The sequence below is a fragment of the Symphodus melops genome, assembly GCF_947650265.1.
Source record: "Symphodus melops genome assembly, chromosome: 13".
Taxonomy (NCBI): Eukaryota; Metazoa; Chordata; class Actinopteri; order Labriformes; family Labridae; genus Symphodus; species Symphodus melops.
Genome location: NC_136703.1, coordinates 1,409,740 through 1,424,710, shown reverse-complemented (window position 1 = coordinate 1,424,710; position 14,971 = coordinate 1,409,740). Strand labels below are relative to the sequence as shown.

At 48.8% G+C, this 14,971-nt stretch overlaps 1 protein-coding gene across 1 annotated transcript in view; it reads left to right on the top strand.

Annotated features, from left to right (window-relative positions):
* vps13d (vacuolar protein sorting 13 homolog D) overlaps positions 1-14,971 on the top strand; it is a gene marked incomplete at its 3' end in the record, with an annotated part of 32,379 nt that continues 17,408 nt past the window's right edge. The window contains exons 1-21 of the mRNA XM_079360054.1: positions 1-348; positions 1,293-1,469; positions 2,218-2,295; positions 4,136-4,326; positions 4,592-4,672; positions 4,763-4,879; positions 5,527-5,631; positions 6,581-6,751; positions 6,932-7,032; positions 7,196-7,364; positions 8,030-8,131; positions 8,250-8,439; positions 8,535-8,717; positions 9,136-9,266; positions 9,363-9,417; positions 9,732-9,899; positions 10,309-10,439; positions 10,522-10,654; positions 10,764-13,022; positions 13,107-13,258; positions 13,525-14,580. Coding sequence (XP_079216180.1) covers positions 1,373-1,469; positions 2,218-2,295; positions 4,136-4,326; positions 4,592-4,672; positions 4,763-4,879; positions 5,527-5,631; positions 6,581-6,751; positions 6,932-7,032; positions 7,196-7,364; positions 8,030-8,131; positions 8,250-8,439; positions 8,535-8,717; positions 9,136-9,266; positions 9,363-9,417; positions 9,732-9,899; positions 10,309-10,439; positions 10,522-10,654; positions 10,764-13,022; positions 13,107-13,258; positions 13,525-14,580 — 5,670 coding nt within the window. The 5' untranslated portion in view covers positions 1-348; positions 1,293-1,372. The remainder of the gene's footprint in view (positions 349-1,292; positions 1,470-2,217; positions 2,296-4,135; positions 4,327-4,591; positions 4,673-4,762; positions 4,880-5,526; positions 5,632-6,580; positions 6,752-6,931; positions 7,033-7,195; positions 7,365-8,029; positions 8,132-8,249; positions 8,440-8,534; positions 8,718-9,135; positions 9,267-9,362; positions 9,418-9,731; positions 9,900-10,308; positions 10,440-10,521; positions 10,655-10,763; positions 13,023-13,106; positions 13,259-13,524; positions 14,581-14,971) is intronic.

Here is a 14,971-nt window from a genome sequence, read left to right as displayed (position 1 = left end):
GTGTGTTGGAAGTTCAGCGCTAGTACGGAAGTGCGTTTATTTATGAAGCGGACACACACACACACACACACACACACACAACTCCGAAGAGACTTCTTCAGCATTCTGGGAGGATTTAATTTGTTTTCTGTGAAAACGACTCTGGGCCAGTTTGACACCAGACGATAAATTTCCCGCCCGCTGTTTGTTTATTTTTGTTTTTGTTTTCTGCTCAAACTGCGCATGCTAGTTTGAAGCTAAGCGGCTAGCTAAGTTTGGATCACAACCTTGTCCATGTCTGACAGGACAGGACCACATACTGGTTCTGGCTTTAGACTGGACTGACATGGACTTTGTCGTCTTCAGGTGGTGAGTTCATTTATTTATTTTCACATAAAAAGATCCTGATTAGCGGTGTGATGCTAGCTGCTAACTTTAAATAAATGTTAAAGTGTTTGTCAGCCTGCCAACCTGTGACAGGTGATTTAACCTGCTGTGATCTACCCTCCTGATAAGTCCTGTTTGTGGATCAAAGTTGAGCTTTTAATCAGCTGTGATCTAAAGGCTAATAATCTGAATTTATCCACATTTAAATACTTTTATGTTTCTGCTATAATTTACTCATTCTCTGCAAGTATTTATGTTTCTGCAATAGTTTACATTTCGTACGGTGCAATATTAATTTATTTATTTTAACAGGTGAAATATACATGACAAATAAAGCACAAAAACGATCTGACAATACAAAACATGTGTAAGACAGCAGTGACAAAATACAAGAGAAACGAATAGTGAAGTAAATGAGTGAAGGTAGAGCAAAATAATTGGTTTTCAACAGACACATATCAACTGATTATAACTAGATAATACATTACAATGTATTGTTTATTAATTATTTTTTGTTTCTGCAACCCTTCATAATGTATGATGCTGATGTCCTCCTACACATCGTACCTGAACTAGAGATTAGTCTTTATATTCTTCTTCTGTTGTTTTTTAGTGGTTTCATAAACAAGCACGTGTCTGAGTTTTGCTTTCAGTTTGAGCTACTTTCACTTTGATGTTAAATCTTGATACAGTCTCGAGTAAAAACCAAACGATGTGCAGCAGACGTCTGCGTTGAAGCACAACAAGGTCAATACAAGTCCCATAGTTCACAACGTATCAGGAAGACTCCCAACTGCACCGAAACAACTTTTTATCTTCTTATTGTTGCAAGTTAGACATAGTGCATTCATTCCTCTCTAACACAACTGTGTGTGTGTGTGTGTGTGTGTGTGTGTGTGTGTGTGTGTGTGTTTTGGGTTTATCAGACTTTGAACGCACCACAGTGGGGGCTACCACCTGGAGGTGATTTCTCAGGAGTGGCGGTCGTCCTCGTGGAGCCGACAGGATGTTGGAAGGTCTGGTCGCCTGGGTGCTGAACACGTACCTCGGAAAGTATGTCAGCAACCTGAACACGGACCAGCTCTCCATCGCCCTGCTGAAAGGTGACGTGCTGGATGTTAAAGAACATTTATTTATTTCTTCTCCTCTGTCCTCGTCTTCTCGATGAGAATCAGATTGTTTTAGGTCAACACGTGTTTGTGATGCTGCGTGAGTGGTGAGGCCAGTTTGATAAAGTCCTGGTATCAAAGGGGGGGGGGGTGGCCTAGTGGTTAGTGCGTCATTGCCTGCATGCCATACCCCTCTCTCTCTCTCTCTCTCTCTCTCTCTCTGTCTCTGTCTCTGATGCATTTCTGTGCATCTCTAATCAGAGTGAGCGACGTGTCGGGGCGTCGGCAGCCGATCGGTTGCACAGCCCATCTGGTCCGACCTGTGGCTCCTCTCCTGCATGTCGTTCCAAGCGAATACATTGGAATCCGGCATTTTAAGAGCAGAGGCTGCAGGTGCCACTTGAACTTGAACTACGTGGGGGATTGTCTGCATGCACGCTGTTGACTTTGCTCAGTGCTTAACCAGTTTAACAGGTGCTGCTTCGTGCACGTTTTGTCATTGTTTCCAACAGATAACTGACAGTCTCAGGAGTCCTTCCAGTCTGTGTGCAGGGCATTAAACACCCTCCTTCCTCAGCCACTCATTTAGATAGAAAGAACCCCCCCTGCTCTGCCCCCCACCGCACACACACATCTTTTTAAACTGTTTAAAAACTGTTAGAAACCTTCGTTTGGTCTTCGGTCATTCAGAGATGTGTGTCATCGTAAAGTCAGTGTTTGTGTATTTCCTGTCGTTCCTCAGGTGCGGTCGAGCTGGAAAACCTCCCTTTAAGAAAAGATGCTCTCCAAGAGTTTGACCTGCCCTTTGAAGTCAAAGCAGGTGAGACTGTCTTTACACTCAGGTGTCCTCCTACAGGTGAAGGCTGCTCATTTATTGAACAGTCTGTGGACTGCTCAGGTGAATGTGATTGGTCCACCTTTATTTGTTGTCAGCGAGCAGGAGGATCTCAAAACTTTACTCATCTGTACCAACAACAACATGTTTCCACCTCCTTTGTATTTATTTATTTATTTTTTAGTGCCAGCGTCTTTCTTCAGGGTTTTAATGAGCAGAGAGCGTTTACAGCTCGCCGTCTTCTTTGTGCAGCCGCGACGAGACAACTGCTCAACTTCAAAGTCTTCAAAGAGCGCTGATGAGGTCACCGGCGCTCTTTTCCAGATGTTTGATATTCTCACAGAGTTTCTTGTTCTCACATCCTCTTCGCTCCGTGTCTGATCGGGAAATAAACGACCGAAAAAAAACAATAAAAAAAAAAACACACAGTGCACAGGAATGGAGCAGTGTCGGTCAGACGACACGGCCGTTGTCATGGAGACAGGAAAGGCATGCAGCGCGTCTCTTCTCAGCGAACACACGCATCATGCACACACTCCGGCGTGCACAGCCGGCGCTCTTCTCTTCTCTGCTCTTCACACACTGCCGAAGGTCATTTCATAAATTATACTCAAATTAATATTCGCTCGTTAAAATGCTCACATCAAACATTTAGATTCAGAAGACAGACTAACGTTTGTGTTCGGAGCGTCAGACAGAGTAAAGTCTGTTTTAAAGATTTCCGATACTTCCAGGCCACGATCCTGCAGACGGGACAGAAACACGGACAGACTGTCAGAACGTTTCTGCCTCGAACTTTAGTCCCTCCTCTCATGACCTCTGAACTCTCTGTGTCCCGTCCACGAGAAATCAAATCAGGATTTTCCCGTCTGGTGAGGTGAGCTTTAATGTCATTAGGTCGGAGCTGCGTTCTTCATGCTGAGTGTCTGAAGACGAGCTCGTGGCGAGACCTCGCTCAGTGAGTGCCTGTGAGCGGACCCTCGTTCATCACGTCACTCTCTTATGAAAGAATCACTCCAAACAGTTATTTACAATGTCATGAAATCAGTCGTGACACGTTCAGGTGAAAATGAGGATGAGGACTACTCTGGGTCCAGGTGTAGTCCTCACCCCCCCTGATGGGGACCCCACCTAGACCAGAACCTACAACAAAGTGAAAAACCAGAAACACAGGAACGGCTGCATGTGTGGAGCGCTCGTCACCATGGTTACGATGAGGAAACTCTGCTCGAGGACTTTTAGTTCACGTGAATTCTTTTGGATTCGTTTCTTCTTTTTTGTTTTGTTTGGGTCTAGTTTCCTCTCGGAACTACAATTCCCAGATTTGGATTTACATGCAGGATAAACTTTATGACTAAATACTCCGTGTGTAAGGAAATACTAAATCTAGTCACAGTTCGAGTCGCTGTGCGGAACAAAAAATCTGGTTTGTTAACTGGAGAGATGCCAGGCAACTTCCTGGGCACTGTTGAGGCGCCCTTGAGCAAGGCACCGATCAGCCTATGTGTGTTTCATGATTCACAGAGTGTAAAAACCTCGTTCCCCTTCAGGGATGAATAAAGTAAATCTTCCTCTTCTTCATATAAACACGTTTGGATTTGATCGTTCTGTTTGACGACATGAATCAGCACCGTCAGACGGTTATATTGACAGCTGCATCACTAACTTTAAAGAGAAGCTCCAGGTTTGAACACGAGCAGCACCACAGGTGTGTGCACTTCAAATGTCCATACATCAGTGGGATTATCCAGAATGAGATTATCTGGAATGACCTCGGCCTGAGTTTTCTTTTTGAGTGACCCGACTCTCCGTTTGTCTTCATCAGGCTTCATTGGAAAGATTACTCTGCAGATCCCTTTCTACCGGCCTCACAGCGACCCGTGGGTCATCTCCATGTCCCAGCTCAACCTGATCATCGGCCCCGCCCAGCTGCAGGAGTACGACAGCGAGAAGGAGAAGGAGGAGGAGAGCGAGCGCAAAAAACGCCTCCTCAAGGCTCTCGAAGACAAATTTAAAGTAGGTGGATTAAAAGTTCAGGTCAGAAAATGTGACCTGATGTGGCTTCAAGATCACCACAGACTCTCAGGGACAAAAGACAAGCTGAAGTGTGTGCGGCATAGATGTTTGTAATGACTCCAAGCAATGATTGTAAATCTTCATAATCCCGCCCCAGCTCTCCTGACCAGAGCAGTGGTTTCTGTAAAAAGCAGCACTCTGTGAGTCTCAGTATAAACAGCACACTAACAGTGTTAATGAGGGTGTGTGTGTCCGTCTCCTGCAGAGTGAGTGTGATCAGAGAGGAGAGTCTTACTGGTACTCCGCCACCGCCTCCGTGGTCACCAGGATCGTGGAAAACATCGAGGTAACCCTTCTAACGCCTCAGCGTGGACTCAATGTTTTCTATGGACTCTGAGTTACTGACGTTTTGTTTTTTTCTGGTTTTGTTTTGTAGCTGAAAATTCAAGATGTGCATCTTCGATTTGAAGACGACTTCTCCAACCCGGAGAAACCCTTTTCCTTTGGCGTCTGCATCAACAACGTTTCAGCTCAGAATCCTTCCAAAGAGTCGGTAAGCGGTCGCTACGAGGCGTTTTAAACACGAGAGCTCGTTTCATTAAAGGAGATCTATCGAACCCACGTTCAACATGAAGTCTGGAAGTCAAATGTGAAGCTAAAAAACCTCTGAATTCATCTGATACTCACGTCAGGTAGATCCTTCAGTGTCTTTAAGGCCCGCCCCCTCGTGCCCACTCTCCTCTGATTGGCCAGATCTGTTAGTCGTCGCTGGGAAGTGTGTGTGTGTGTGTGTGTGTGTGTGTGTGTGTGTGTGTGTGTGTGTGTGTGTGTGTGTGTGTGTGTGTGTGTGTGTGTGTGTGTGTGTGTGTGTGTGTGTGTGTGTGTGTGTGTGTGTGTGTGTGTGTGTGTGTGTGTGTGTGTGTGTGTGTGTGTGTGAGCTTCCTGGTGGGCGTGTCCTTGAAAGAGCTGCGCGGGAGCGAGTGAGAACTTAACTCTCCGTTCTGATTCGAGCATATTAGATCTCCTTTAAGGCTTTATTAGTTAAAATATCACTGACGATGTTTGTTTCCGGTGCACGGCGGGTTTCTTTAACTGATGACTCGGTAGCTTTAATGTCTGTCGAACATATTTATCAGACTGTGAAGTCCCGTCTCAGTAGAACGAAGAACATTTGAGGTGAACTGGGATTCTCTTTCACAGGCGCAGAGGCTGCTCAGACAGAAGCAGCTGGAGATCGAGGACTTCAGTGTCTACTGGGACACAGAATGCGAGATGCTGGGAAAGCTGCCCGCCAATCAGATCCAGGTCAGTGACCTTTAACAGAGAGGAGGCTTCTCTGCGTGCAGTGTGAGAGCTGCAGGCCTGCGCTGCACTCTGCAGCTTCAGCACGCCGTTGTTTTTCACACGGTTTGTCCTGAATTATGATCGACCCAACTCAACCATTCAGACTCCAGAGTACAGATCCTTCAGCAGCACGAGGCAGCAGGCCGTCATGAAATATATTGATTTGTTGTTTTGAACTTGGAGTGAGATGTGAAGAAGCTGGAAAAGCCCCTCAAGTAACCTCAGAGGATTCAGTTGTTTTATGCAGAATTTATTTATTTTTTATGAAATCATTTATAAGTTTAAAGGTCACATGACCTCCTCTTCTTCAGGTGAAATCAGTGTCCTCGCTCCTCTTCATCGTGTGTGTGAAGTGTGTTGTTGTAAATCCACTCTGATCCTGTATTTGATCATGTCTATAAACCCCTCTATTTCAGCCCTGCTCAGAACAGGCTGTTTCTGTGTCTGTAGCTTTAAATATGTAAATGAGCTGTGTCTGACCACGCCCCCTCTCTGGAAGGGCTCGGGTGTACTCGCTGCTTTCTGGCTCCATGTCCTATTGTTTACGGTGAGAAGGCAGACTCAGAGGGCAGAACAAACACCTAGCTGTGGGAGTGTCACCCACCTGGGGGAGGGGCTACTGCCCTTTGTGATGTCATGAAGGGAACATCTCTGAGTACACATTTTTCTCATTATTGGGGGATTGGGAGACGGACTAGAGACACATGTTAGAGTTGGAGGAACATGGGGAAGTGTGTTTGAATAATATGTGACCTTTAAATTGACAATAAATGATAATGAAATAAATAAAGAGCAGCTTCAAGACATGCAACACGACCTCTGTAATGTTGAGTGAGGATGCAAATTCATCACCCAGGGTTATACAGTCTCCCAAGGTGTGTCTAAGTATTGATATTTTGTGACCCTGCAGGAAGCGATGACCCAGTGCATGCAGAGCCGGGAGCATCAGTACATTTTTGAACCGGTGTGTGCGTCCGTGCTGCTCAGAAGAAACACCTCCAAGGAGCCTCTGAGGTCCAGAAACACGCCCCGGATCGAAGGCCAGGTCCAGCTGGAGCCAATGTCCTTACGCCTGTCGCAGGTCTGTATGAACACGTGACCATTATTATGACGGGTTTATTTTTCATGTGTCATCTTTGAGGTGATCTAATTTTACCATCCTTTAAATAACCTGTGTGACATCTGGCAGATACTTAATATTCGGCTAATTGAGTTACGTTAGAGGAGCATGCAGACAGATCACTGACTGTGTGTTTATTAGATCCAGTACCAGCAGATCATGGCCTTCCTGAAAGAGCTGGACCGGCGGGAGCGAGAGATGCTGTACAGGAAGTGGAGGCCCAAAGTCCCTATCACTGGAAAGTAGGTCAACACAATAACTCCGCTCTCAAACTTCTCTGAAAGCAAGATTGAAAGTCAAAAAGTCCCAAACGTCCTTTTTTTTTCACTGTCGCCGTTCAGAACAATAACTGTTTGTGCAATAAAGCTTTTAATCTTTGAATCTGTCACATTGTTTGTCCTGCAGCTGCCGGCTGTGGTGGATGTTCGCCATCCAGGCCAACCTGCATGAGATCAGGGAGCAGAGACGGCGAGGCAGCTGGGAGTTCGCCCTGCAGCGAGCGCGAGACGCTCAGACGTACACCAGCCTCTACTTCAGGAGGTTGAAAGGAATCCCGCTGAGTCCTCAGGAGGAGGTACGGCACTCAGACACACGCTTACTTTATCGTCATTTACAATGGAAAACATGTGCGAGAGGTAGACGCAGGACAGTAAGTTAAAAAACAGGAAATATAAATATGAATACAAACATTAAAACAGAGACAGTAAGACTGGCAGCAGGATGACCTGTGGGGTCCCTGGTGACGCTGATACCAATCACCCTACCTGCACGGTGTCCGGAGGTTTCTCCTCCTGCACTGTGAGATTTCCAAACCGGACCGTTAGTGAGCCGCTGAGGATGCTTTCAATAACAATGCTGCTGTAAAAGTTACGCAGGATCTGGATAATCTTCAAAATGTCCATCCGTCATCCTGCACCTATCCGGAGTCGGGTCGCAGTGACAACATGCTAAGCTAGCTGCCACAGGCTTCCCTCTCCTCAGATACCGGAGTTGTTCTGAGGACAGGAAGGATAAATAATCAACCCAGGAAGAGGATGTTCAGGTCCCCCTTTCTAAATCTGCCGTTGAAAAAGTGTGCAGAGAGGTTGACTCTAATTATCTGTCGTTCTGATGAGGTGTATCAGAAACTAAAGGGGGGGGGGGACAGGTTTGGGACTTGGTTATACGCCCCCCTTCTGTCCCGTTCAGCACACATTTCCGATCTGATGACGTTTACTTTTTGTTGTTTTTGTCAAACAGAGCGAGCTGGAGCGTGTTGAGGAGGAGCAGACGCTGGAGGAGCTGCAGAGTCTCCGAGAGATTGTCCACGACTGGTTTCGAAAGCAGGAAGAGATCGCAGAGGTATTACACATGAGCTCCTGTTCTTGATCTTGTTAACGACAACACTCAAACATTTTTATGCTTCTCCTTCACGTGTCTTTTGAGTTACCCGGCGTCCTTCCTCTGTCCCCTCTTCCAGAACGTGCGAGAGCCCAGCGGTGACGTCCAGCTCTGTCCGCCTCCTGCATCCATCCCCAAGAGTGGCAGCTCAGGGATGATCCAGTACCTGCAGTCCTGGTTCCCGGGCTGGGGAGGCTGGTATGGAGAGTCTCAGGATCCAGACAGGCCTGAAGATCTCCTGCCAAGTCCGTCCACCTGGGATATCCTCGGTGAGAAAGTGACTTTTCACTTGTGTAGATTTTTACTAGATCAGCGTGAAAGAGTCCAGACCGACCCTCTGACTGTCGTTTTCATCCGTCTCCAGCAGAGACAGAGGACTTGTTTGATCCTCTGGAGGACTCTCACACTCTGAACACGTTCACCAGACGGGATCACTTGTTCGCCCGGCTCGAGTTCCTTCTGGAGAAAGGCGGAGTTACTCTCTTCCACCAGGACAGGAAGGAGGGCACGCTGCATGAGAGCGGCGTCATCCAGCTGGAATTCTCAGGTATACAGACCCCCCCCCCCCTCCTCCTCTCTAGAGTGGATGCTCACACAGTAGCTTCAGTGTTTAGCCAGCTCTGCATGTGGTGGACACTGTAGCTTCAGTGTTTAGCCAGCTCTGCATGTGGTGGACACTGTAGCTTCAGTGTTTAGCCAGCTCTGCATGTGGTGGACACTGTAGCTTCAGTGTTTAGCCAGCTCTGCATGTGGTGGACACTGTAGCTTCAGTGTTTAGCCAGCTCTGCATGTGGTGGACACTGTAGCTTCAGTGTTTAGCCAGCTCTGCATGTGGTGGACACTGTAGCTTCAGTGTTTAGCCAGCTCTGCATGTGGTGGACACTGTAGCTTCAGTGTTTAGGCTTTTTAGCTCGGGTACTTGCTTGAACGTGATTTGAATTTTTCCGCGCCTTCGTCTTCCACAGGGGTGAAGGTGATGTTGGAGTCTCTCCCACGCTCTGAGTCGTCCCTGCTGTCTGTGAAGCTGGGCGGTTTGTTCCTGAGAGACTTGACCACGCAGGGCACCATCTTCCCCGTCCTGGTTTATCCCAAAACGGTACGCAAAGGAACAAACACTTCAGTACAAATCTAAATCTGTAAACACGTTTCATTTTACACTTCTGATGTTTTTCAATCATTTCTCTTCTTGTAGGACAAACTAGTTTTAACCACAAACCAACAATCGTGCCAGTCCAGCAATACCTCCGGTAAGAGTTTCACTCTTGATTGGATTAAATATGCAGTCATAATTTCTGTGACCTCATTACGACCTTCTCATTACTGACCGTTCTGCACCGAGCGTGCAATCACAACGCTGAGACATATGGTCAAACGATCGCTCTGTAAGGAGCAGCTGTAATCATCAATGTTACTGTCATCCAGTGTTTTTGTCTCGTGATCGAACATTTCAGTCGTCCAGGAGAAGCCGACCCACCCTTCACGTCTCTGAGCAGATCGGGTGGGCATTCGTAAGGAAACGTTTCTTTCTAGTTGACCTCTTTTGTCTTTGTTCGTGTCGCAGAGTGCTCTTCGCCACCCGTGTTCGAGATGATTTACGAGCGCAATCCTGTGAGGTGCAAGTTCGAGAGACGACTGGAAGTGAACACGAGTCCGCTGAACATCATCTATAACCCGCAAGCAATCAAAAAAGTGACCGAGTTCTTCTACAAAGGAAGAGTGCATACCTCAGGTAAGTGTACAGAGGTCGGAGTCCTCCATGCACGCGGCCCAGTTTCAGATCCGTCTTTCCCCGCTCTCTTGTCTTTCTCCGTCATTCTGTCTCTACAATAAAGTTAAAAAAAAGACCAAAAATAAATCTTAAAGTATTTCCTTGACGTGTTACAAAACTTCAAAAAGTCTAACAACATATTTGTTGTTCATTGTTTGGAACAAATGGTGACCTCACATGTGACCTTTTATCTCTTCACCATTGGCTGATATTTTTACACCTCTTGAGGGTCACGTCACGTTTTCTTTCAACCAAGTGACCCTGGCATCGTTTCTCATGTACTTTGGACTGGGATTAGAGGAGGGATGGGGGTTGATTTATGAACTGTACCTGCTTATTGGATGCGTAAATTAATTTCATTCATAACCAGGTTTTGGCTATCAGTCGGAGCTGGAGCTGAGAGTGGCAGAAGCTGCCAGGAGGCAATACAACAAACTGAAGATGCAGACCAAGGCCGAGATCCGTCAAACCATCGATCAGCTCCTCGTGGGAGAGTTTATTGTAAGGACGAGTCATCGGATTGTTTCATTTGATAAATGGCTGTTCATGACGTCTTGACACTGTGTGTGTAATTCCTTTGCAGGAGAACAGTAAGCGTTGGACAATGAAGCTGGACATATGTGCGCCCCAGGTGATTTTCCCTGATGACTTCCAGTCAGGAGACCCGATGCTTGTCGTTGTCGATTTGGGCCGAATCCTCCTGACCAACTCTCAGGGTAAAACGATCCAGAAGTTCCCGCTCAAAACACGAAACCCGAACGTCTCAATTCTGTGCCTAAAGTCGTTTCTAACATGTTCGCTGTTTGTTTTTCTCTTTCCCTGAAGATGACGCTAAAGTTAGCTCAAAAGCGTCCCAACCTGAAAGAGAAGACATGAGCGACGATGACTTCCAGACGCCGCTCGCAACCCCGCCCGAGTCTCCGCCGCCCGAGCTCGACGTGCCTCAGAAGGAACAGCTCAAAAGCTCTGAGCTCCCCAACCTCAGATCCCCTGAGAGCATAAACGCGTACAGCCGGAAGCTTTACGAAAAGTACTCCTTGTCCTTTAAGGACTTGCAGATCATGGTGGGACGCTGCAAGGACAACTGGAAACATCTCCAGGAGAGTGAGGTGGGACCCACTCATGTGGTGGAGAAGTTCAACGTGCTGCTGCAGCTCGAGCAGAGGCTGCGCTACACGTCGGACCCGCAGCTGCCTGGAGCCGTGCTCTCGGGAACCCTGCCGGACCTCAAGGTCCACATCAACCTGGAGAAGATGACCGCCCTCAGGAGCTGTTTGGCGAGGCTGAGCAGTCCGCCCGCGAGTGACGAGGACGAAGGTCGAGAGAGCGGGCAGAGTGCGAGGTCTCCTGACCCTCTCACCCTCCGCCATGACAAGATCTTTCAGAGAGACGACAGCTCCTGGAAGCTGCAGGGCTCGGCGAAGAACCTGACCCAGAGCGTGATGACTTTAGAGCAGCACACGCGGGAAGTCTTGGTGGAGTCCCGCCTGCTGTTGGCGGAATTCAACATCAACTACATGCAGCTTGGCGTGGAGAGCGATGGCCGCTACATATCTGTTCTTAAGGTGTTCGGCACGAATGCTCATTTCGTCAAACGTCCTTACGACGCCGAAGTCTCGCTGACCGTCCACGGTCTTCTGCTGGTTGACACCTTGCAGACCTACGGCTCAGATTTCGACCTTCTTGTCGCGTCTCATAAGCACCTCAGTTTTGACATACCCACAGGCAGCCTCCGAGAGAGCCAGCCTTCGTCGCCTGTGTCGTCCGACGGGAAGTCTCCGCAGCATCAGGACCCGGGGATGTCATCCGGCGTTGATCGGCTGTCCCCCTTCAGTTCCTTCATCAAAGACCAGGAGGCCCTGATAAAGCTGGAGTACCAGTTCGTCAGCTCCGACTGCCCCTCCATGAACCTGGACAGTTCCCTCCAGGTGACAACGATGCAAGTCAACAACTTGGACATCATTCTCAACCCTGAGACCATGGTGGAGCTCCTCAAGTTCCTCCAGAAGTCTTTCCCCAAAGAAGAAAGCGCCACGGCGTCGTCGCAACAGCAATCAACGCAACCCAACCAGGAAGACGGGGACGAGACGTTTCAGGCCACGTATGACCAAAACAAAGAGCTGACTGTGGAGATCCACCGCCTCAACCTGCTGCTCCTTCGCACCGTGTCCACCGGCACCGTTCTGGGCGCCGAGAAGAAAGGGTTGAAGATTGCCACGGCGAGCATTACCGGGACCAAAGTCAACGTGTCCATGGGGAGTCGGCTGGACGTCAATGGTTCACTCGGGTCGATGCAGTTGGTGGACTTGACTCAGGAAGGAGGGCGGAGCCAGTTTGTGGTCAGCATAGGCAGCGTTGAGGACAGCCCGTCGGCTCTCGGTGGGTTGGCTTTCCTCGCCGACACGGGAGGTTCCCCCTCAGAGGCTTTAAACTTCCGCCTTCTGGAGAAATCCCACGGCGAGTGCTCGTTGAAACTTGAAATGGCGTCCTTGCACTACAACCACTCGGCCAAATTTCTGAAGGAGCTCAGTCTGTCGGCCAACGAGGTGGAAGACAATTTCCGCTCCATGTTGAAAAGCGCTGCCACCAAAGTGTCAACGGTCCTGGCGTCCAAGACGGCAGAGTACAGCGGTATGGTGTCGCTCTTTGAGACTCCCTCGCGGAGATCCCGAACTCAAAGTCAGAGCTGGAATTATCCGTTTGAGGACGAGGAGGATCTTTCCATGGAGGAACCCGAGCCCACGCTGGATACATTCTTTGTGAAGCTGACGCTCAACGTCAGCATCGAGTCCCCCGTCGTGTCCATCCCCCGGAAACCTGGACACCCTGAGCTGTTGGTCGGACACCTGGGAAGCATCGCCATCCAGAACTTTGTGACAGGGCAGGAATCGGAAGGGGAGAAGCTGCAAGTGTTGGTGAAAGACATTCGCCTCTATTCGCTCAACATGGCTCAGTTGGTTTTGAAGAGGACGCCAAGAGGCGACGTCGTCACCAACGTGTCGCCGTCCCGTGCTGGGAGCATCAGTCAGGACGAGCCTCAGTTCACACGTCACGACTTCTTTGAATCCCTCAGCCGAGGCAAAGGTAAGAAATGCTCTAATTCTGAAGATGGTTTTTCCCCCTCAAGACTTTTTTTTATGTTCATTCAATTTTTTTTTTTTTTATCAGCCTTCCACATTTTGAAAGACACGACGATACAGTTCACCATCGAGAAAGTTCCAGTTGAAGAAGACACCCAGTTCACCTTCCTCACCACAGACGAGCCCTTCAAGAGCACGGGGGTGCTGAGAGTCGAGGGCAAATTTGTCAACCCCGTTCAGGTCTGCACTTTATATAAATCAGGAGGCTACAGTCTCCTCAGCCCGGGTTCAAATCCGGCCTGTCTTTCCTTTTCCCGCATGTCGACCCCCCCCCCCCCTCTCTCTCCCTGATTTCTGTCTCCGTACTTTCCTATCCCTCCAATAAAAGGCGTGTCCTGCATCATGACGTTTATAAGGAAGACGTGATTCTGTCTTTGCAGGAGTTTTTATACGTCATTGACTGAAAAGAGAAGTTTCTGATTGTGTTTGTATTTGACTCTCTGCAGGTGTTTCTCTGTAAGCCTGTGTACGAACAAGTCCTTCAGACCCTGGATAACTTGTCTCTGATCGAGGAGATCCGAGTCACACCAAGCCAACCGCCCACGCCTCCACCGCCAACTCCTTCTTCCACCCGACATCATCGCTTTCCGGACCCCCAGGGAGGCTTGTTTGCCAGAGACCCTCCTCACGTGACCTTCTCCCACATGTCGCTCCCCTCTCCGTTGCCCCTTCAGTCTCACAAACCCGCTCTCGATTCCCCGTCCTTCACTCAGCTGAAGGTCACCTTACACGTGGCGGAGCTGCAGGTCCAGCTCAGCGCTGACCTGACTCAGGGCTCTCAGGGATTAGTCAGCCTGCGCTTCCAAGATCTGGAGGGGGACTTCACCAAAGACCACCCTCAGCTGCTGACGGTCCAGCTGGCTCTGCGCTCGCTGCTCATGGAGGACCTCCTGGAGCAGAACCCCAAGTCCAAGTACAAACATTTGATGGTGTCTCGTGGAGCTCTCAAGCCCTCCACCTTCAGTCCAAAGGAATACCTGTCCCAAAGTTGTCCGTCTGCGTCCAATGCCTTGTGCCCAGACATGCCCCGCTCACTGCCCGCCCACATGGAGGAGGCCCAGAACGTCTTCCAGCTCTACCAGAGGCATCCCAGCACTCCTTCAGCCAGCAGCCGCAAATCCAAAAGAGACCCCGACTGTCCCAGTACTCCGCCTCCTTCCCCCACCCGCCACACGCCCTCCCCTCATCCGCCCCCAGACTTTGACGACTCCTTAGTTCACATTAACGTGCAGCTCGTGGACCAGAACCATCCGGAGTTCAAGACGCGCTACGGCAGCATCGGACGAAGCATAGACGTGGACTTCAACTGCCTGGACGTTCTGATCACGCTGCAGACCTGGGTGGTTATTTTGGACTTTTTTGGGATCGGCTCAACCGCCAATAATCACGCGGTAAGAGTGAACCCAATGTCCCCCCAACCTGTGCCAGGACACCCGCTATACGAGCCCGACATGGACGAGGAGGAGACGACAGAAGCTGTCAACACTAAAGTGGACCTGAAGGTAGGTCCCTGTATCTGCACTTGTTTAAGATAATCCTTTATTCATTTACAAAAAATCACACGGTGCAAAAATTAAATTAGATAAAAAGTCTGTACAGACTTTATGAACACGATCATGCACACATGATAGCATATAAGGATGGACGTTACAAAGACCAACCCTGTTGTTTTGTCCTCCTTCCATCAAACATTGAAACATTTGCAGCCCTTTGTTTTGTTAGTGTTTCAGGTCATTTAATCCAATAAAGATTTGAATCATCAGACGTCTGCATCTTAAGTTGTTAGAGAAACAAGCTCAGGGAACGCTTACATAAGCTCCGGCTGCTGACCCTTGACCCCGTGCAGAGACACCGATTTAGAACCGTAAAGTCGATCAATCAATCAATCAGTCT